Genomic DNA, 24644 nt, shown 5'->3' with positions numbered 1-24644 from the left:
GTAAAAGCGCTTTGAGCAGTTGTTAAGACTGGAAAAGCGCTATATAAATACAGCACATTTACATTTACATTTACACACCTAGTAGCCCAAGGTTACATCCACACTACTAGTTTTTCATGGTGAACCAGCGTTGTAAACAAAAACAATCTCCATCCACACAAACGGTTGGACTCTGTATAAAAATTGATCTCCTTCCATATTAACATATCTGACAAGTCATATCCCATGACTGGGTGTTCTCATACACCGGGCATACTGGGTGCTGCTGTTGATTAAATGTACAAAGAAAATTACTGTTAGGAACAATCAAACAAACAAGTCAATTAACTTACCAGCAAGCAGTTAAAGATGACGTAGAGGATGAGCATCCACAGGGACCTGTAGGCCATATGGAGTCCTGCCCACAACCACACCAGGGAGATTAGCAGGAACAGGTAGAGGACCAGCGGCACCTCTGGAGCACAAGGTAACAGCAAAGGATTAAAATAACTGTACAAGTTGGTCTATCAACAACTAAATACTGTACATAACTGAAAGTTATTTGTGTTATGACTAACGTTTAACATGATGTAAATGATTCACACTGCGTGCTTGAATCCAGATGTTAATGCATACTGTAGTTTCTGGGTGATATACAGCACAGTTTAATGGTCATTTGTTGCAGTGTTTCCGAAGTGGGGCGGTAAAAAAGGAGGGTTGGTGTGTGTTGGTGCTGGAACCGCTTCTTATAGTTTTGGTGTACATAGCTAGAGAGCCGAAAAATAAGGATGGCTGAGAAGACCTCAGTTGCACACAGATTTTTCTCACATCGTGCAGACAAAGACACACACACACACACACACACACACAAACACACACACACACACACACACACACGCTTGGTTTCACTGACGTAAGAAGTCCTGCTATGTCTTGCACGGCCCTGTGAGTTTTAAATGTGGGCAGGCGGGCGCACAAACACACACAGACACACACAGACACAAACACACACACAGACACAAACACAAACACACACACACACACACACACCACTGCCGTGTTTTTCATTCCAAGCCACAACAGGCTTTTGGACAAACAGTAGTAAGTAAGTAAACTGAAGGACAAATGTCCACACAGCAGTTTGAAAGGAGACTGAATGGGATTTAGATCCTAATGTTTAATCAGGATTAAAACACAGCTATCAATGTGCGGAATATTGAAGTTTAACATTTCGTTTTTGTTTCAATTACATTTGCTAATCTGTAGCTTTTAAATGATTGAGCAAGTGTTTGTAAGATAATACGAGACCACAGAAAGGTCTTTCTGCATGGGTTTCTAAACTGAGCTCTAATGTAGCAACTGGTAACCCACTTTGTGTCAGGGCTAATACAGCACTGCCATACAGGCACACACATTGTCATGCTGCACAGTAGAGCTGAATTTTGTGCCTCAGACTTTATTTAGAAAAGGTAAGGACAGTTACACTTATAATCCTTTTAACAATTGCCCCTTGCACTATTCATGATTTAGGATGTGGGAGACTCACACAGGAGACTTCAATAAAAGGTCACTGACACCTCCTTACACCTCATCCATATCGGGTCATGATGTTCCTCTCAGCTTGAAAAATAGTTCCCTTACCTAATATTGGAACAGCTAATTAGAGGACAAACAAAAACACTGCCAATCAGGAGCAGCCTGAGTCAACTGTCAAGATGAGTCATCACAACAGAGAGAGAGGCCTGATAAATTAAACAGCTCTTTACGATCCAGCATGTTTTTTCCGGAGGAAATAATCTAGAAGAACATGATGGAAGCAGTTGTTGACTAAAACTTAAGGTTACAACTGTAACCCCACTTCTCTGATAGCATGAAAACGCTAATGCAGTTAATCTGCAAACTTTCAAAAACTATATTCAGCCAGGGACAATAATCAGTCTATCCCTAAAAAAGTACATGAAGTGGAGCCTCTTTTCTCATTTTCTAGAAAACTGTCTTTTATACGGACCAACTTCATTTAAAAATATACATGACCAGCCATGATTGGCATTCCTTAAACTCTAAGGGAAGGCACAAATAGGATAAATCCATAACCTTAAGGACGAATACGGGGTTTGGGTGTAGCAAGACTTTAGAGTCCCCCGGGCCGAACTGCATACAGGATGGAATTGCTGATAAGGTGTGTCAGTCCCCAACCAGCTTGGCCTGAAACTTACTTCACAAGCAGTGCTATCTTAAGTGAGAGCATCTTTGCACCCACTTCCAACAAAGGTTTAGATGGTGGTCCCGATAAAGCTTTCAACACCAGTGGCAAATCCCATCCAGATTTTGACACCGTGCGTAAGCGTCGTGCTGAGAGATAGAAGGTATAATGCATTGCACCAAATTATGTGTGCTAGCCTCAATTTGGTGCAAATTAATGTGCTGATGTGAAGAAGTACGGAAACAGGCTATTTTGTGAGCATGTGTGCCAACGACAACATAACCTAACAGTAAGTAGTAACCAAACTGAATAGTAAAGAAGGATAGAAAACAGGGCTTGAGAACTGAGAATTAAAAATAACCATAAACCTAGACCCACATCATTAGCCTGTTAGCTCCAGGGTAGTCTCGCTTTGCCAGACCATCCACACGCTGCGGAACGGAGGAGGGTCCGGGTAGTTCACATAGCATTCCGAAATGGGAGAAAAATATTGCTGCAATAACAAATTGAGTGATTTACTCAAGATTTCTGTGAAATACTTAAACAGAGACTTTGTCTGACACTAAGATCATCCTGTGGGTCTAAGAGTGTGATGTAAACATTCATTCAACTTTCAGCTCTGAGCAGGTTTTCTGTAGCCACGGCCATACGGAGTATATTATTAAAAGTTTAAATAAGATTACTCTAATATATTCCATAAACAAAAAATGTATTTCGAGGAGACATCTTCAAAATCAATTGTAGCTTAAACAGACAGAACATGAGACTCCTGAGTCACTGTAGTCTGCTGGTTGGGGTTACATAGGACATACTGTCCAGTTCAGTTCACAAGTAGGATGGAAACACAGGGCACTGGCCCAAGGTTTGCACAAAAAGCCCTCACACTTTGGTGCCAGTTCCACCACTCTGTCAGTTCCCCTCTGCTCTGAGTGCTGCTCCTTATCTCACTGCAGCTTTCCTCTGGCTGAACTCTGTACTTTTTTTAGCCATGTTTCCTCCTCAATTTCTTTTTCCTTTTTATGCCTCTCCCTTTCCGTTGGAAACTCATATCCTGCCAGTCTTGATTCATTCTGCCAATACTCTGGTCATTGTTTTCCCAATGCCTCAGCATCATTTAGGGCCCTATTTTAACGATCTAAGCGCATGGCGTGAAGTCCATGGTGCAGCTGCGTTTAGGACGTGTCCAAATCCACTTTTGATAGTTTGACGGTGGAAAAAAGGAGTGCCATCTCCCATTCCCTTTAAAAGCGATGTGCATTTGTACCTTGACCCATTGCTGTTATGATGGTGGATTTGCACAGTCATATTTTTATTGTCAATCTTTTGCATGTGTGTGTGTGTGTGTTTAACAAGCATGGTGTGTGCACGCTGTGCATGAGCCTAGGCACATTTTACTAATGCGCTGTTAAAATAACAAGGAAATGCTGCATTGCATTTGCAACAGGACTGCTTTAGACCAGGTTTATGTTGGTCAATGGTGTGATCACTTCCCACTGCCTCAAGATAGCAATACGCCAAGAATTCACCTGATTCCACCTACCTGTAAGACCGGCATGCCCATGGGCGCAAAGATGGCTGCAGGTGCATTTGCGTAATAACTGTGTCAGTCTTAAAATAGCAAAGACACTTTCGTAAGGCTTTGTGCCGTCCTGCGCCGGGTGCAAGATAGGGCCCCTAGTCTCTTTGTGCTTAGTTGACATCTTTGATATTCCACTTCCGGGATTGCATGTATTTTCCGTTTCCTTCCGCTTTCTTTGTGTTGCAATTTTAAAATCGGGGAATTAATGAGGACTCTGGTTAAATGCTCCTCAGATCTCTGCGGGGTTAATTGAGACAGCTAGTTAGAATATCTGTCCAATCTGAGTTTTGTCTATTTTGCTGTGGCTCTGTGCAAAGTTTAGCGCCGCCCATGACAATTCTGATTGTTTTAAAGAAATGCCATTAAACCAGAGCATGTTTTCCTCCCATCCCCAAATGCTATGTGGAGTAGCCTGAGTTTCCTCAGATGTTACATCTTCTTCCGAAGCCCGTTCATTAGTTGCTTTTCGTTTTTTCTCAGGCCTCTCAAACTTTCTACTGTTTCTAGTCAGAGCAAAACTGACTTTCTTTTTTTTAATCTCTCTGTTTTTCTATTTTGCACATCTGTCTCTATCTGCTCTCTCCCCGGTTTGAGTTTTCCAACCAAGTAAGCACATACCAGTCTGTGGACAGGGCAATGCTCCCACAGTAAGAACAGGTTCCCAGAGCCAAACGCTGACTAATTGTTTGGCTCGATACCACTAAGAAAAAGTGGAAAGGAGCAGAGCAAGCACAAGTTTTCCAATGTGTGTTACTGCATGTGTGCATATACTTGTATGTGTGTGTGAACCTGTATGAATGCATACACGCAAGAGAGTCCCAGCTCTCTGCCAGAGAGATGCCAACTGATGGTCATGTGGATCTTTGTGTTTGGCGGAGCTAAGAAACAACACAGTTTAACCCCCAATACGGCTGTGAGTATTCACTGGTCTCACAATTCAAGTCCATTACAATTATCCGGTTAACGATTTAATATAACAATGCATTAGGATGTAACACCTCCATAATATTATTATATATTGCTAAACACGGTTTCATCGACAAATTCAAGCAGTCAGATATATATGAACTCCGCTTTCAATTGTATCTGCTCTTAAGAAAGACAATTCCTGACTGGGACAGAGTCCGAACACAACAGACAAAAGAAACAACAAAAACAATATAAAGCAACAAGCGGGAAATCAACAGTAGGCAATAATCAAGTACAGTCTGTTTCAACGCCCCTATCCCCCAGTAGTAAACTTTCTACTCAACGCTATTTAAAGTGATTTCCTCTGGACATCAGGGAGCTACTTTTCTCCACAAGAGAACAGGCCCACGTTTACATTTGACCACAGCTGGTTCCTGGTGTGAGAAGACAAACTGAGAGGAGAACTTGGGTTCAACAAAAACAGCCGGGGCAGAAACTCAAGACATCCCTGTGACGGAGAGGTCAGCAGCTGTAATAACAACAAGCTGTAATAAACGTGGGTTGAACACGTACAGATACCCCACATCCAAAGTTATTGTTGTGTGAACTAAGAGAATTTAGGCACTGTGTTTTTTTTACATTGTTTAACTGCAGATGATGTACTGGCAGGAGTAATGACGTTACTAAGAGTACTAAGGTTGCAAAGGTATATTTTTGTGTACTTTCATGGTATAAACACATGCAAGGAATTCACAATAACATTTGGCAAAAAAAAGAAGCCCAACAGTGCTCAGATCTTTTTAAACACTATTTGTTGGCAAAAGGGCTGCATGTCAGAATTAAACATGTGACTTCTGCAGCGAGGACTGAGCCTCTGACCATTGGGTGCACGCTCTACCAGGGGATCAACCCGGGCACCCAAGAAGTGCTCAGATCTTTTAAGTAAAAGTAATGATACAAACATTTAAGAATCCTAAATTACAAGTAAAAGTGAGTTTTAACTACTTTATACACAGTTGTGTCCTCAAAGGGTCAAATGCTAAATCTGAAATGATTAATGAGGTAGGAAAGAAGAAATAAAGTAATTGTTTTATTATTATTATTATTACGAACAAGGGAAGTTCAGAGGGGAAATGTTTATTTGGTGGATCTTAAACAACTTGCATACAGTACATTGAAATGTAACATTTTGTAATAATATTGCATTTCATAAGCTTAAAATGAAAAATTCTATTCTGAAAAATAACTAGTAATTATAGCTGTCAAATAAATGTAGTACAGTAAAAAGCACAATATTTTCCTCTGAACTGTAGTGGAGTCAAAGTATCAAATTGATTGTGTATGTATTGTACAGGTGCTTCCTCCCGCCAGTGCCTGAAGGACAGTAGTTTAGAAAGCAAACAGCAGTAAACCCAAACTCAACTGACATTGGCCAGAACAGGGAATTTTTCATTCCTACTCCTGCCAGGAGATTTTTTTTGTGCTGGTCACAGCCTACTTTTCCTTCAACTCTGACTGGGATGAGTGAGTGCTATGGTTGCCATAGCCATCATAGAGGGACATATATTAGGGGGGAATTACCAGAATGGTTGAGTCCTTGTAAATTATAGAGTGTGTTCTAGACAGTAAATCAGTGAATCTGTATAGTGTCTTGAGATAACTCTTGTTATGAGATGATACTATAAATAAAAGTGAATTGGAAGCAACTGAATATTATCTCTTTAACCCTTGAGTGGTCTTCCGGTCAAGTTTGAGTCAAGTTTCTTTGAAAACGTACTTGCACCACCGAAACCACTGACACAACACTCTAAATGCTACCTGCCTCACAAAAACGCAACTTTAAAGCACTAGTTTATCAACATCTATTCTATAGTTCAGGAAAACAGGAAGCATCGGCTTTCAATTTCAAAAGTTATTGTCATTAGAATGCAGGAGCAGATTGAGGCTCTGTTGTTGTAGTGATTCCATTACTCTGCAGTAATAATCCATGTTGGGTGAAAGGCGGTCTAGTTATTGCTCAGAACAATAGGATTTTATTCCTAAAAACAAAAACTAATTATAATTATACAAATTATTCCTGAAAAGAAAGACAAAACAATAAAATGTGTTTGGCATCCGTATAAAGCAACTAACCAGCCTCAAAAACACAAAGTACACATCACGTTTTTATTTATTTCATCATTCCTGGCCAACAACTGAACAATAAAAGTGAAAGTCTACTCCCTTCTGTATTAAAAGAACATCATATTTTGCAAACACACCTTGAGTGAGGGCGCTGATAGTCTTACTGATGTGCCCTGAAGACTGTTGTTGTCAGTCCAGTTTATTGTTGTTTGTTATTTGGCAGGCAAGCCTTGCATTGCATAATCTTTGCTGAGGTGCAGGTACATGTCTTCAGGTTGGCACCAACGTGAAGACTAGTGCAGACCAATGGATCATATTTTCATCACCATTGTGATACAAACATAAGCATGATGAAAACTTCCCTAAAGACTGAAATGCATTGAATAAGGGAAATCAATTTTATTTTGGGATGGGTACCAAACCCGGTATTAAATGGGCCCCAGGGACGCACCCAGATAGCTCAGTTGGTAGAGCGGGTGCCCATGTATAGAGGTTTACTCCTCGACGCAGCCGGCCCGGGTTCGAATCCGGCCTGCGGCCCTTCGCTGCATGTCACTCCCCCTCTCTCTCCCCTTTCACATTCTCAACTGTCCTATCAAATAAAGGCCTAAAATGCCCAAAAAATAATCTTTAAAAAAAAAAATGGGCCCCAGGGATAAAACTAGTAATTATCATCAAGCTGCAGCTTCTCCCCTGCTCTGTGTCGGGGCTGAGCTCCTCCACACACACACACACACAAAAACATACATACACTGAACAAATTCAGCTGACAGCAGATCAGAGAGGCCCTGGTGGAGAAAGTAAAGTAAAGTAGTCTCCACACAGCATTCAAGCAAAAAACCTGGTGTATTGGCATTTCTTTAAACCAATCACAATCGTTATGGGCGGCGGTAGGCGCCGGACGGAGCCAGTGTGCCGCCACAAAATTAACTTGTTGTGGTGGAACACATTTGTACGTTCAAAAGTTGTTTTAGACAGATAGATGGACTTTATTAGACCCAAATTTAGAAGATACTCTGTTACAATCAGCAAGTAGCAGGTTACCAAGGACACATACGCACTCACGCACAAACCAAAAATACAAGAAATATACTAGATTGGCACTTCTTTAAACCAATCACAAACGTCTTGGGTGTTGCTAAGCGCCTGATAGAGCCCAATGCCTCTGCAAAATAGCCTCGGGAAGGAACTTGTTGTGATGGAACATTTGTACGTTCAAAAGTTGTTTTATTCGTGCAAAAGAAACTCAAATGGGACAGATGGTCTAGCTAGCGGTCTGGATTTACCCCGTAGAGATCTGATGAGCAGTTAACCATAGTCCTTAAAAATCCACCGGAGGTTAGAATTCCAACAAAAAGGAAGGTCACGGACGTCTGGCCTAAATGAGTGACATCCAGCTGAATTTTCATCACCAAGAGCAATCCTTGGAGTGGAACATCGTGGATATAGATAACTTCTAAAAATACTTTAACGGATATTTTTCCTGTTTTTAATGCTCAAGTGGTATTTGAAACAGGTATGCATAGACAGTGCATGAAAATAGCTTGAGTTTTGTGGAGAGAATCGTACTGAAGGGCTTTGAAACTGAACTTGGACATTTTGGATACAGACTAGCAGCAAAGTGACTCATAGGCGAAAGTGAAGGCAGCTCGAGTTGGAGGCAACTACGCTTGTTACTGTAAGTGCAATAAAACCTTTGTGAGCCAATACTTTATCCATACACCGGATCAACAAGCCTAAACATATAGACATGTAGAAAGCAGTAATTTAATCTCTTCTACCGCTGTCTCTCAGCCATCAAGAACAGCGAGGTAGCTCGGCTAATATTGAATTGTGACAAGCTGAAACAAAATCGTCTGTATTACGTTGGTTTATCTTAGTTCTCACCTGTCTCACCTTATATAAAATAATTAAATTAGCTAATTCTTGTAAACTTAGCTGCTGGATGAGACAAAAAATAAGCCCCTCCTCCCTTTTTCCCCCTCTAAATTCACATGGCTAATTATAATGCATGCCAAAAACATCATAGAACCATGGCTGTGTCTATTATGAACGCTTCAATATTTGTTTATTTATCTCAAGTCATATCGTCATCACTATAATTAACAATGTTATCGCACAATACAGATTTTCCTGTTATCGGGCAGGCCTAGGGCAGAAACACACACTGGCACACTTGCTTGATTTCACTGACGTCAAAAGTCCTGTTATATCTTGCACGGCCCTGTGAGTTTGTACATGCGGGACACACACACACACACACACACACACACACACACACACACACACACACACACACACACACACACACACACACACACACACACACACACACACACACACACACACACACACACACACACACACACACACACACACACACACACAACTCCTTAGCTTATCTCCGACTGGCTTCAGCTATCCCACAGGTTCTGCACATATCTTAGCTGGATGGGAAAGTCAAGGTGAAGCAGAGCATATTTGATTAAATTATTAAGGAGAATCAAAAGTTTTTTTGTGATCTTTCTTGATCTTTTGTCTGACCAATACACATTTCAGGACAGAAACTGATCAGGGTTGTTGTAACAATGCTGGTGGCTTTCAGGGAATGAGCAGAGGCGTAGCCTATGTTAAGAACAAAACAATATAACAGGCCTTTCCATCACATTTGTTTTATTCCCCGTTGGACTCTGGACATGTTGAAACAAAGCCAATACTGATATAGTGCAAAAAAGTATACACTGCACTCTGCCAAAGCTACAATAAAAAAAACTAAAAAAAAAACTTAAATGGACTGCAGTCCATAGTGTTTGTGTATATGTTGTGTTCATGCTCCTATTTGTGGATGTGTATATGTGGTGGTACGGTGCGTGCAAATAAAAACTAAAGGTCCAATCAAAACTGATCCATCACTGCATGAACTTTAAAAGAGAACTATGCCATCCAACTTTGGGTTTTAGAATCCATTTGAATTGCCATTCATGTAGAGGTTTTCACAGAGCTGTTCAACAAAAATCTCCCATATTTACACCTCAAGGACCGGTCTTTCGTCTGTTTTTGTTAAACTCATCTTCAGTTGGGACTTTAGACTGCTGCTTTGAATAGCGTGTGCTGTACTTACCTTTCCCGGCTTTCTCTCTCTCTTTCTTTCTCTCTCTCTCTCTCTCTCTCTCAGGGTTAATAAGAAGTTTGAGAAGCTATTGAAACCTTGTTTTCCTCTCTACTTTTTGGATTCAACACAGTACAGAACCGTACTCAACCATACTCTGCGTCTCCTTCTCCGTCAACTCACCCCAAACCTATCCTGTCTTTTCTTGATCTCTGCTGTCCACACCGTCCCCCATGTGGAAAAACCCTCTGACCTTTAGCCTCAGACTGGTGTGTAAACAAGAAAGAATTGCTCTCTTGTCAGTAATGCACACCTACCTGCAGCTCAGCAAAGCAAAGCAGTTTTGGTTTCGTACACTACTTCAGAGGCCACACACAGTGTGTCGGGCAAACCGCGTGCCAGCTAAAGGACTAGCACAAATCCAGGCTTTGCTTTGTCATTGGAGGGCCTTGACTGAGCAAAACAAGCTTAAGCCGGCTGACTCTCACTGAGGGCCACTGATTCCAGCCACTGAGGGACTAAAGTGGTTTGGCTAGGATCTTCATGTGTGGGCTGCTGATTCTTTCTCAACCATTACTCTGTGATGGTTATTTCTCTGCAAACATGTATCTTACATCAAGTACAAGTTTGAGGTTGATTCCACACGTCTCACTGCACTGAGTTCATTTTGGAGCTGTAGAAAGTTTTTGAAAGTTTCTGTATGACCCAAAACACCACCAGAGTGTTTAAAATACATGTCTACCTAAGTGCAATGGCTGAATAAAAGTGTTAATGTAGAAAAGCAGGTATTGTTTGGTTCCTGTATGATAAATCCCTTGGGTACACACAGAGCAGACAGAGACAGAGCCTGTAAGCTGAGAAAAGATAGGGGCTGAAATATTTAGCCCAAAAATAGGGGTGGATGCAAGGTAGTTCCTGAGAGGATCCCGGCAGCACGGTCCTTGTTTTGTAATGTTTGTACACAGTAAGATATTGTGTACAATAGTACACAGTGCAATTGTATTTGGAGTTCTTATCATTTTGAGTGAATACTAGGGTTTTTCCTGGTTCAGAATGGGCTTTTGGGGAGGGGTGGACTACGCACGACAGCAAGCATTATCGGTCTGCGTACAGTAAAGGCAAAGAGTCTGTTACCTGGAAATCTATGCATTTACCTGTTATTTTTGGCGCAACTCTGAATACATATGTACGCCTCACATACTGTAGTAGAAGGCAAATCTCAAATCTATGCTGAAGTATAACTGCATTCACTTATGTGTTTGAACACACATGCACGCATTTGGTACCTGTGCTGTTGGTTCGTCCGCGGTACATGTCGTCGTAGGCCTTCCACTGCTGAGTAACCTGATAGGCGTGTATGAACACGACCATGACTGCAACCAGACAGATGAGAGGCACCAGCACTGCCGTGCACAGAGCTGCATAGATGTTTGGGATAAAGCACCTAGAGAAAAAAATGAGAGTGATGTGTTTTTTCACGTAGAAAGAAGCAGAATGTAAAGCGAAAGAAGAGGAAATTATGCGTCCGGCTCAAAGGTAAGCTCTAGAAAATGGAAACATATTACATCACTATAATGCTCTATATTTACTCCAAGTTAGGACTTAGTTTCTTAGGTCTCACGAACAGGATCTGGCTTGTGAGACCTCTGAGCCTGCCTAAGACTCAAGGCGCTCTTGCCCAACAGCTTTTGTCTTCAACAGCAAAACACGTATGTTCCTAAATCTTCTGAGCAACTAGGTCACCCTGCAGCCACAGTGGGATACTATCTAAGGCCAAAGATGCATGAAAGTGTTTTATCTATTTAAAAGAAGGCAGGACATTTTTCAGGAATAAAGGAACATGTGTCTCCTGCTTTGAAAGGGAGATGGATAAACCTAGTCTAAAGTCAAGAGTGCAGCATTTCACTGAATTTTAAGAGCGAATTAGTATAAACAATAATAATAGTACAGTGCAAATCTGCCATGATAAAAGCAATGCGCCAAGGTACAAACAGCCAGGCTTTTAAAGGAAATGAGAGTTGACGCTCTGATTGGTGTATTGCAAGTTACGCCCAAAACACACCTATGAATTAATGAAGACATTAAGTACAACCCCTTTGAACCATGCAACCAGCGCACGGACACTTTTTTCCGCTGTCAAACTAGCAAAAGTGGATTTGGACTTGCCCTAAATGCACCTGTGCCATGCGATTCATGCTGTGTGCTTAGATCGTTAAAATAGGTCAAACAGTAAAACAGTCAAAAGCTTTTTTCTTGAAAAAGGTGAAATTCTCAAGTTATTTCTCTTTCTGCAATTAGACCACTGTGACTCAGTAGGACTTGTTTTCCTGGGAAATCTTCATTGACTTCTTTCCCAGCTTCTGTCCAATCAACATGTGTTTTTTGCAAAACATCTTTCTCTGGTAAAAATCAACAACCTCATGAAAACTGTAACTGCCAAAACACTCGTGTGACTTTGACCTTTTTCACAAAACAAGCTCGGCCCCTGGTTTGGTGGGAGCGTGAAATACAGATAGGACCTCACGGCAGAACTGAGTAGTTACAAAGATATAATTGGAGCTATGCTAGCCATAACATAACATGAGGTAGGCCAAATAAAGCATTGCATTAACCGGTGCGAGCAAGACAACCAGGCCATGAGAGTGTAAACATACTGGAATATGGATATTTGTACTGCTGTGGCCTTGTGAGAGGATGAGATTCTACTGTAGTGAAAAATCCTAAGGGGCACATTTTACTAACTTTATAGTTTGGGAGAGAAGAAATAAAGTGGGTAATGCCTTTTATGGGGGATTTTTATAGAAATACTGCAGGGATTTTCTTTTCTACACATATGGTTGGACTGTCATGGGTCACGTAAGCACAGGGCCTTGTTTAAGGGAGACCTAATATGAAGTTAAAGGTATAAGTCAATTCTATCTTAAAGGAGAATTCCGGGCAATTTCCACACTTAGCTCTGTTGTTTAGAAATTTGGAGTGCTTTCAGTAGCAAAAAAACACAAAACCAATCGGTGCTGCCAACACTGTGTCATCCACCTGCTAGAGTTAGCACCCAACAGGCTTAAACAGGGCGAGTTTTAAACGTGTTTTTAACCTCTAACCATGTTCAAAATGTCATTTCAGGTGCCTACCCATGTGCAGTGAATCCTCCGAGGGAACACAGTGAATCTGACTGCAGTAGATGTGACAGAAAGGCATACAAGTTGTGTTAATCCCTACCTCTGTTTATTTCCTGTTTTCCAGTAAAGTCCACACTAGTCGACTGTCAAACTCATACAATCCAATATTCCAAAATAAAATTTTTCGACAAAAAAAACTGTTTGCCGTTGTTACGTTCTTGTAGAAGCAGGCTGTAACCTGACACCACAGTGGAGCAAGGAGAGCAGAGAGGCCGGCTGCAGCAGGTCAAAAGTTCAAGAGCCCACTGCTTAGTTACCTACGCGCATGCATGATAGCTCTTGAACTCTTGAACTCTTGTAGTTCTGCTGGCTCCTCTGTGGTGTCAGGTTACAGTCTGTTTCTACATAGTCATAACTTGCCCTGTTAAGCCTGTTGTGTGCTAACTCTAGCAGGAGGATAACTCGGTGTAGGCAGCACAGATTGTTTTTGTTTTTCTAACTACTGACAGCACTCCAAATTTCCAAAATACAGAGCTACGTGTTGAAATCGACCGGAATTCTCCTTTAAGGAGACAGACATGCATCTGTAGTATGAGTGAAGACAGTACATTAAAGTTGTACGTTTTCACTATATAACAGCCTGCATGGAATAGATACATGTAGATGTCAGGTTTAAATGTCTGCCTCCCCAGGAATTTACTTGAGCAACTTTATAGCCTAGCTTTAAAGTAGCCACACTAACCATGCATCAGTCTATCCAAGTAACACCATTTATCATGTTACACTCAAATAACAAAATCCAACTGTATTTACATTGTCTTTTTCAACTTCAAATCATGGTAATGAGATTTACTTTACTAGCAAAAGCTAATTGGGTGATGCATTTGTGAAGAAATTTTAGTGATCACTTCTGCTCATCAACAGTCAATCAAAATTATCTACTGTATGTGCTACAGTAAAAATCAACCAACATATCACTATTAGGAGCTCTCAACCACACAATGTGAGACCCATATAGATGAAGGTACACCTTAATGTACCCTGTGCATGTAGTAATCAGGGTTCAACGTTTTTTTTCACTGTGAAAATTGAAAACAACATTTTTACTGGCCCCTAAACAAATGTTCCGTTAAAAGTAAAAATATATAGAATTAATTTTTTCAAATTTTGGGAAAAAAAATCTAAAAAGGGTAAGCAAACATGAAAAACGTCAAAGGATTGAAAAAAAAGCAAAAAGTTGACTTCTGTTGATAGGATACATATGATATCAAATATGTATGACACAAAAATGCTTACTGATGCAAGGTTTGAGCTTGACACCTGTTTGTAAGCAAGCAGGGTGAAACTGAGACAACTTGAGTGTTGAGAAAACAAGACGGCTACGAGTTTACATGCAAAAGGAAAGAGAAATAGAGAGAGAGAGAGATGGGTTGGGGGGGGGGGAATAAAAGGCTGCCTCATTCCCTGTGAGGAAGGTACGCTTCCAGGGAAACTGAATACCCCTCTGTATCCTTGAGTCTCTCATGTATACACTCACTGTCTTGCAAACACCCACCCACAGGAAACATGCATACACCCTCAATCCCAAGGATAACAGCCACACCTAAGACCTCTGGCTATTGGTAGATGTGATTTAAGAGTTCACTTCATCGGTATTTGATTAAGCCCATCACACACTTTATCCCACAAGCAAGACGGCCCCTGAAGCACGTTTACTCTGGCAATAACTATACACACGCACGCACACTTAGACACACCTGACTAGGGACCATTGTGCAGTGTCCTCCCCAGTTATTTATAGCCCACACACAGACACAAAACAAAGCCAAATGGGAAATGTGTTATTTAAGATTGCTCCCTCCCTCCCTAAAAGCCTCCACCTATGCTGCAAGCTGAAGAATCAGGTTTCTATGTGGGGAGACTCATTTACTCATTCATTTGATTGGGCAAACTACCTCCTCACATGATGTCACTGGCTCAGGTGTTTTCTGTTTGCTCTACTCTAGCCTGAAGTGGAATTTACCTAGCTCTGAAAAAGAAACTGAAGTCACCACGTCTGACTCAGACTGGTGTAAAAAGTACACCCACGAGTCCTCTTACAAAAATAGATTACGTCAGTGTTGGCTCAATTCCACCTCCCTTTAAGCATTTATAAAGACCACTTGTGTGTGTGTGTATTTGTGTGCCTGTGTTATGCAATGTCCATACTCACACATCTCCTTGCACCAGTCCGTATACACTGTGTATGCTCCATCCGTAGCCGCCGAGCAGGACGATGACCAGGACGATGATAACAAGTGCTGGAAGTCCCCAACCCAACATGAAGTACAGCAGGTATCGACGCTCTGTGTGCTCGTCATTCATCACCAGAACTTGCCAGAAGTTCACCGCCTGGAGACAGAGTTTGAGAAAACAAATTATGTAAAGAAAAACAGATTTGTGCAAGCAAGCAACAAGCAACCCCTAACTATATGGACTATAATATTTATCAATAATGTTTGTGTGGAAAATTAAAACGATTTGGAGTTTGAACCCATTTGGTGCTCATAGTGAGTCAAGAAGTTCAACCATATTTTTTAATCACACCTCACAATTGCTATATTTACTTTGTAATCTAGCAGGCTTTGTCTCATCCAGCTGATACACTGAGCCCTGCATTGTTACATAAGCGGATTTTCTGAACACCTGTTGGTTGCAACCCGATGTATTATCCCTGTGTGAAGACCTCCGGAGACAATAACATTTCTGTCGGACAATGTTAAACAGCTGGACAGGTGGCGAGCAAAGGGCAAAGATTACTTTCAAGTTTTAACGTTGAACTACAGGGAAAAAACTAAGTATCTCTCTATTTTCCCAGTCAGCGCCTAAGGGTCACGTAGCGTTGATACGTGCCTAATCGTGCGCCTGCCCTAACAAAGCAATCCTTCTCCTCTTAGCTCTCTCTCGTCTTGTAGCCTATATGTGTGTGTGTGTGTGTGTGTCACTCTCTCTGTCCGTCTGTCGGTTTCTCTCTGTGTTTTATTTTGAATGTGGTTTATTTTTGTAAAGTATCTGGCTGCAATGTGGTCTTCTTGTATGTGATTACATGCCTGGCTTGACAAATACACTCGAGTCTCGTGCAAGAAATAGAGGAGACGCCAAAACTATTGCCGAAACGCGCCCAGTGTGAACGGACAGATAACAATGCAACGCTGATCTCATCTTCAGATAACCTCTGTCTCCCCCCTAACTTTGTATAACCATTGACCATGTTGCGAATCACAAGATCACTATTTTTCTGGTCTGATTGGGCTCTAACAGCTTTACTTGACTGCACTGAGACACTAGCTTGATGTAGGTCAGATTCAAAACATGCCTTTCATTGGCAGGCTTGTGAGCAAGCTGGAGCCTTTGAGGTACAGTAAATGGATTATGGGTAACTTTGAGCAGAGCTGTTGCCTCTGCAGTGGCTACGTCCTTCACTGACTGTTGACGCTGCAACCTAAGAATATTGCAATATGTTACCAAATTACAAAACATGTATTTCTTGTATCTCTCTGTTTCTCACCTTCCTCTCCTCAACCAGTTGAGGCATAGAGTACCAGAGCTAGGTTCTGTGCAGGGTTTCTGCCTCCTAAAAGGAAGGTTTTCTTCGCTGCTGTTGCACCAAATGCCTGCTCTTGTGGGTCTCTGTAAATTATAGTGTGGTCTAGACCTGCTCTATCTGTAAAGTGTCCTGTCTGTAATGATTTGACAATATAAATAAAATGAATTGAACAGCCATGCAAATAAAGTTTGGGTTTTATATTTGTCAAAGTTTTGAGGTTTCTGTCGCCGTCGCAACATAATGGACGGATAAACAGAATTTGAAGTGAACATTACACAAATTCAACAGCAATGTGTCTTTTCACATAACATGTCCTGTTAGTCTGGATATTTCACAGATTTTGTAGTAAATAGTTTACACTTGAACTACTTCCTATTGAAGGAATACGCCATGAAAACATTTGACAGCGTTTTCTGTGCATTCCTCAGATTGCATTGGAAATTTTGAATTACAAATTACAAATACAACTGAAACTATCTGCACTGCTAGATTCCACTGACGGTAAGTGCGTATGATGTAATTTAGGGTAAACTAATGCTTCAAGCGGGATTGAAGCAGTAGCCCGATGGCCATTGGTGGCCACTAATCCACCCATTATCACAATCAAATACGGTCTACTAGCAGAACACTGGCAGGGATCTTCCAACTACAAACCAGTGAAATTGGCACAATGTTTAGCTCACACTTTGAAACAGGGCTAAAAAATATACGTACAGTAGGCCAATGAAAGTCTTTAGGCTTTTTCCTGGCTTAAAGAGCTGTTCAGTACTGTTACGTAATATCATGCCGAGGATGCCTCTGCAGTCAAGAAAATGCAGGTCTGGATAGAGATTCAATTATTGTCTGTTATCTGGCAAAAAGTCCAGTGCATATTTCTCTGATCAACTATTGGACATCCTCACACACACCCCCATACATTGCAGTTATTGATTTAAAGTATTTTTCGTGGTCTGAGATGGGTTTGCTAGCGCCATCTCATATCACCTACTTAGCTGAAAGCAGCTAGCTGATAGGGGGGGAAATGAGCTGTGAGACATCACCTGGGTCGATACAGAGGAGGTGATGAGGACAGAAAGGTTTTAAAGCCACACATCAATCAAAGGAAAGTGGCAGTAATATTTTCATCGTCAGCTGCTATAGTTGCTGACAAAAAGAAATGACAAGGGACAATTTTGGAAGGGGTTTTAAAGTACAAAGAGCAATTGAAAAAAAGAAGTGTGAGTGAGCGACTGTAGGAATAGAAAAAAAATGAAAATCCAAAGTGAACAATTTTTTCCTCTTATTTGAACTCCTTCTGAGGTGAATCATAGCTAATGTTTTCTCCACTATATCATATCAGCTTTACTAACATACTAAATACTCCAATGTGCATCCATTTGATCTGTTATCGTCATCCAAATTCTAACACTTCTTAAGCCACATGAAGGCCTTTGGTCTGAGCCTTTATCCCTTAAGATATATCACAGGTCATCTGGTAAACATTCTGACATGAAAAAGGGGCTAATCTTATAATACTCCACCAATAATAACGTATGTGCCACAAGAGATTATATCCACTACATAAACAATGATCATGTTCACTTACAAACGTCACACGACAAAGGACTGATGGCAACAAAACAACAGTAGTTACACAAAAAGGGGACGAGAGGAAAGGTTTATTTGGGGACAGGTCTCTTCGGTATAATGCTCTAGTGCAATACATACAATAACTGGTTAAACTAATGTTAACTCTGTCTAAATCCCTTGTACACATTCTTGTTGCCGTATTCATTGTTGGACACAAAACAACTGTTTTAAGAGATTTTGAGTCATGACGACAAAGGATCACATTTCCCACCTTAAAATGTAAAGTATTATTTGGGCCTGAGTTCAGTTACGTTAGTTTCCAGTCATTTGTAAACTGAATACGTCGGGCACCAGTTAATACAAAGAGAGTTGCTGTCCTAGTTAATGTCAGTGGATCATTTCCAAAGTTTTTTTTTTCTTCTTCTTTATGGAGGAGTCTTTATGATTTCTAGCCTCTATCAAATTTATCAAACCAGGCTATATTTGTGAAGTTTTAAAAATAACAATCAAACAACATGAACAAGGAGTTGAATTTGTTTAACTTCAGGGCCGGCTTTGGAGGAGAAAGATGAGGTAAAGGGTCTCTCCCTGGGGCAGCGCTCCTCCCGCTAATGCAGGCCACCGCATTCCTATGATTTATCAGCAGGTCGTAAATCATCTATGGTCTCTCTGAAGGATTAAAATTGGCTTAGACGAGATGTAAACTAGCAGCTAAAAATCCTATTTCCGTAAATCCTTAAATAAAGACCGGTAGTCAATTAAAAGCCGGGCTTCTGATAGTAGTAGGGAGCGTGTTCAACACCAACAAATAAAGGCCAGCCTCAAATTAAGGCTGGGGGAAAAAACAGTTGGGATAATCTCCTAAGTGCCTTTCATATAATGTGCATTTGAGTTTACCGTAATGTAAATTTTTACCAATTTAATTTGATGTTCACGCTTTTTTCTAGAGTTGTGGTACTCATATAAAGTATTATTTATCTACTTATCTATCTTTTAGTCAGTGCGGCTGTATATGTTACTCAGCCAAGTGTAGTGTGTAACGTACATGTGCCACTAGATGGCAGTTGGTAAATTGGATGTAACACGGGTCTCATTTTGTGACAGCAGAGAATGACGGCTCTGGTGCTAGTGACAGACCTTTCTACAACAAATCGAAAAATGTTTTAAAGTATGCAGAGGAAAACCCGGGTGAAAAAGCAGAGACATTTTGACGTTGACCCCAGGAGGATCCGATACTGGAGGAAACAGAAGGATGAGCCGACGAGATTAGCCAACAGCAGCAGAGCACGGCTAGCTAGCTGGAGGTGGAAGGAAAATAGTTAGTCTGAAGCTAGAAACGAAGCTAGCAAGCTACCATCTGTAAAGAACGGTTGCTAGTTGCCAAGGAGAACAAGGAGGATTAAAACAACATGGACTCTTCAGAAAAGGTAATTATCTTCACTCGAGTTTCTGTGCGGGAAAGTCACCCGACGTCACAATCTTCTGAACATAGCCATACAGAGAAATACAGACAGGGTTAGCTTTGTACTAGAAACGCATTTAGCAATGGCTTGAATGTAACAGATGTTCATTAATATCAAAAAGTTACACACTAAAGCTTGAAGCAGTAATGACAGCACCTGTGGCACATTTTTGATGTCAGTCAGGCTCTCTCAGTTTAAACAAAGCTTTAATATCTTCTAGTGGTCTGTAAGGAGCAACACTCACAGTTCATAATGTATGTGAACCACAGATAAATTGCCAAGTTTGACCTTGACAATAATAATGTGAAATAATTTGTTACTGTCACTGCTACTTTAAGTAGGCTGATAAATCTCTATAGAGGGTTGCCGTAAAAAGATTCAGGCAACACAATTTTCTGGTCATGTGACCGGAGTACATTAAAATCCGATGCTTATATGGCACAGGTGCATGAACCAACCATACCAATGTTGGTATTGATATTGATCATTACCAGTGTTATGAGATCGATACATAAGTTTCATTTCATCTCCAGTATGCACTGCTACGGTTTCATCAAAGAGGTGACCTGGCTGTCTGTGTCTGTGTAAGTGCCGCTGCTTTCAAGTGCCGCCCCTGCGGAGCAGGTACATTTTTCTCCTCCTTCTCCCTGTGGTGTTTTGATGTTGTCCCGTCACGTGACTTAGCGGCGCCGGGCAAACAAGGAAGCAAGCAGCGAGGCCCGGCAGCAGTGCACACACACACAAGCAGCACAAAAGTGCAATGAAGGGATACATTTTATATAATTTTTCTATTGTAGTTTCTGAACACTCTACTTAAAAAGAAATTGTTTTAATTTTTCTCAAGTGAAAACTGTGTGCACTTTGTTTATCAAAAAATGGAAAAAATATTTTGTTATTGTCCTGAACTAAAAATGATATTATGATATAACTATTTTCTGTTTACCTTTAAACTGTGCCCAAATTCTGTCTTGGGTTTGAACTAATTAACAATCCAAACATTTAAAAGGTCATGAAAACTCATTTAGATTTAGCATCTTGATGACGCATCCACCTTAAATGTAAAAAGCATTGGTATCGGCAATATGGCCCTGTATTTATTCGGTATTAGATTGATACCAAATATTGCAGTATCGCACACAACTATAAACTAGCACTAAGTCACCGCTGTAATTAGAAAAACAACACAGACGGGACTAAACAGTGCATTTACTTAAAACTGGTAAACCTCGTGGTGCATTCAAAGTTATTGTGAATTACCTTATTTAATCTGTTTTTCTTGTTTATCAGGAATTCACTGTTAAAGGAAGTTGTTATATTTGTAATAAATCATTAAAAGTTTACCGTGAGTTTTGTGATCCGTTGCAACACTAATATCTTCTTCATGTATGCATGTTAAGCTGCAAATTGGAACTTTGCCTGCCAAGCTTTGTTCTTGGCAGTTAAATCACATAAAAGAGACCAAGTAATAGAGGGCAGATGGTCAAGTAGGAGTGGCGGGGGTGTTAGGAGCTGCTGGACTGAGGTGTTACTAAGTGGTACCAGTCTAGGGTCAAAACCCATGCCATGCAGCAGTCTGGTACCTTCATCTCACCCACTAATCAAAACCTGCCTAAGCCCACATGGTGGACGAATTAAGTTTTTACTAAGTATTACGTAAAAAAGAAAGAATAGAAACCCTGTCAATGCCAAGTCATGAGGAAAACAAGCAGGGGAAGGAAAAGGAGATTTGACCAACAGGTGCCCTTTAATTTGAAATAATCCAATTTGAACGAAAAATAAAGTGATGTCAAGATTAACGGAAAAATACTAAAGTAAAGAATCCAAACTGGGAAAAATAATTGGATCATATTAGAGTGGTTAGTATGATAAAATTTGAGAGCATTTTAGAAGCCCTATGTAGCTTTCACTGACAAACAGACTTTATTGAGCCTCCTGAGTCAACACTTGGCTCTATTGTCTGAATTGTCTGGTTGAAGGCCTAGTGACCAGACATCATCGTTGAAGCTTGCAGACTAGACAGATACAGTTTTACGAGGTGATATAAGGCATGGGGAAACAGCTCTCAGATCTCGGCTATTTATCCAGGTATACGAACAGAAACAGAGCAAATGAATGTATCAAATGGGGAACTCAACATGGGAACTTAGGTTGGCAACCAGATAGTTGCCAGTTGAAGTTCCCAAACGGACAAAGTGTGGTGTGTTCACCGGTAGCTGGAAAGGTGCAGGTTTGCCTTCTGCGGAACTAATGTAGGGGGATGTTCCCTGCTGGTGGCTGTGACTGTATAAAAATCTAATCTACGTGATAATGTTTTTGTCCAAATATGGAGGTTTAATGTTATAAGTAGTAAGAGTAAGAAAGTGTTTATTAGTCACTATGTAACGTCAAGTGTGTTGCTTGTTAACCCGTTGTTACCTGTATGAGCATCCAAAAGAATTGACTGAGGTGGAAATAGTGCGAGAAGAGCGCCAAAGCAGCACAGCTGTCCTCTGGAAACATCCGGCCACGGAAAGCTGACACCAGGAAGCAGATCTGTAGAGTAAAAGAAATAAAGACTAATTTAAAATCAGTTACCATTGTTTGTAAATGAGACTTGCATCCTTTAGCCTATGGAGCAGCGGCAGCAGCATGTTGCATCATGGCAATTGCTGTACAGTATGCACACAATCTGCTCTGTTTGGAGAACACAGTGACTTTTTCATGACTACTTGGCACACTTGCTTGCACGCAGACAGGTGCAGTACTCCTTGCAGTGTCAGCAGGTCATATTGTGCATGAGGCGATATATTGCTATACATTTTTAAAGGAGAGAGCAGGATTAGAAAGCCCTCCTCCCAAAGAGAGACAACATATACTGCAGACCTGTTACATCACCATGCAGCAAGCTACGGGAGCAAAAATACCAACATCGACAACATAACAATACTGACAACTGTGTGCCTTTCGTATCATCCAACACGCACAAGGATTTGTACAAATGTGTGGGTGTAACACTACTCCAAATAATGGAATAAAGGCCATTTCAAATTCACTGCAGAAAAAAGCCTGTGGTCAGTGTGTGTGTGTGTGTGTGTGTGTGTGTGTGTGTGTGTGTGTGTGTGTGTGTGTGTGTGTGTGTGTGTGTGTGTGTGTGTGAGTGAAAGAAAGAAATAGAGAAAGACAAAGAAAGAGAGTTTTGAAGGCGGGAAGGCATTAAATCCAAAATTCAATCTGTAATTTTGGAAGCAGGACTGTATGGAAAACCCATGAAGGCAGCAGTAAATACTGTTCTGTTGTCCATCAGAGAGCTTCATTAACCTCTGGCACTGAGCGGTGCCATTGCAGCCGGGGCGATTGTTACATAACCTACAGCCTGTCGGCTCGCTGCCAGTGCCGCGGACCAGAAAGCGTGTGAATGGAAGGGAGTAGGAAAGAATGATAACTTGGTGCCAAATGTCACTTAGATTATTACATGGAGCAGTCAGATACATGTAGTAGCAGACAAAGCTTCAGGTAGAAACAGGAGACTGTACTTTATTGTAATTCTTGAGCAGCAACTGAAGAGAGTCTTATTACACACAAACTACATACAGTAATTATCTATGTAACCTCAACAGTAATGTGATTTCACTTAACAAATCCAAGCAAACAACTTAACAAATCCTTTATATCTCCAAAACAAGCTAATGTATACTGTTGGTACAGTTCTATGGTTTTGGCTAATTTGCTTAGCTAAATAGTCTCTATGGTGACCAGGTAAATAGGCCCTGTGAGCCTGACCTGTTTTTCACACACAGCTTATATTTGTTTGGCTTATTATTATTTGATTTGTGTTGTGCTTACTTACAGTAAAGAATGATATTAAGTGACATGACATTCGGATGACACCATAAATCTAGCATATTTAATTTGGGTGAAGCAAACGCAGTCATCCCTTAAAAGTCTTTTCCCTACAAGCTTTCTCTTTCCTCTGTCCTATTTTTCTACATTACAAAAAACCTAAATAACAATTCTTGAATTTTCCAGCTCTTAATAACCCTGTCTGAATCCTCCTGTTGAGTAAGGGGAAAAGTCCGGGCCTTTTTAAAACAAGAATCATGACTGAGTTTCCCATCAATGTTTTAAATCCCGCAGTTTGTGAGTGGGACGGATGGCACACAACTCGTGCCTGAGCTGCCTGGAATCGTGCCTGAGTGGAGAAGCTGTTCAGGGTAGCTTATTGGAACAAAGATTATGCGGCGCGCTTGTGTGTTTTTGGCAGTGAGTTGGCCTCATTTGGCCAAAGGCACAGTGTGACACACCATCGAGCTTCTCAAAAGCAAAACAATGGGGCACTACCGAGCGAGAAATGCTAGATAAACTGTAGGACGCTAGACACATAATCATAAGCAAACATGCAGTATGTATACGCATGTTGGTTTAACACAAAAGGCTCTAATGTTGTTAAATCAAGCGTAAGGCACGGTCCAGTTTGGCATTCACAAAAAGGGTGGCAATACATTTTTGGGGCTGTGTGCACCAAAGGCACACATGGAATTTGAGTGGGTTAAATTATGAGTGGGTGTTTTAGAGGCTACTGATAATCACTGCCAATCACTCTCAGCTCATCTCTGTATGTCACCTAATCTTTTTTTTAATGATTATTTGACCGCATAGCATTCTCATGAACAGGTTTGTTTGATGTTGTATGACAACATATCCACAACAATTCGTATGATATCCTTTGCAATTAGGATGACTGCCAGCTTGTCACCTAACGACCAGTCACGTTACATGACAGCCGCTAAAACGTTACTGTGAGCTGCGTCCCAGTCACTGCGAGGTGGCCTTTCAGTGTCCGTTGCAGTTGAGTTTAGCTAACTGAAGGTGACAGTCCTGTGGCTAGTGGTTTGGATTAAAACACCGCTCCCCTTGAAGGTGCACTATGAGTTCCTGCATGGTCACTTCTGTTGATGTTACAAGTAAATTCCAAACAAAACAGAGCAGCTCGCAACCCCCCCCCGCCCCATGTTCCGTAACTGTGAT

General features: G+C 41.0%; 1 protein-coding gene across 3 annotated transcripts in view; it reads right to left on the bottom strand.

Annotated features, from left to right (window-relative positions):
* The window catches only part of adgrv1 (adhesion G protein-coupled receptor V1), a 147265-nt gene that overhangs the window by 14416 nt on the left and 108205 nt on the right, over positions 1–24644 (bottom strand). For all 3 annotated transcript variants that reach the window (XM_034871234.1, XM_034871235.1, XM_034871236.1), the window contains 4 exons: positions 22056–22172; positions 15235–15413; positions 11190–11347; positions 333–454 (listed from right to left, as the gene is read on the bottom strand). In XM_034871234.1, coding sequence (XP_034727125.1) covers positions 333–454; positions 11190–11347; positions 15235–15413; positions 22056–22172 — 576 coding nt within the window. The remainder of the gene's footprint in view (positions 1–332; positions 455–11189; positions 11348–15234; positions 15414–22055; positions 22173–24644) is intronic.

Source organism: Etheostoma cragini, chromosome 5 (assembly GCF_013103735.1).
Source record: "Etheostoma cragini isolate CJK2018 chromosome 5, CSU_Ecrag_1.0, whole genome shotgun sequence".
NCBI classification, from domain to species: Eukaryota; Metazoa; Chordata; class Actinopteri; order Perciformes; family Percidae; genus Etheostoma; species Etheostoma cragini.
Note: the sequence above shows the minus strand (reverse complement) of the source record. Positions and strands in the feature narration are given on the sequence as shown.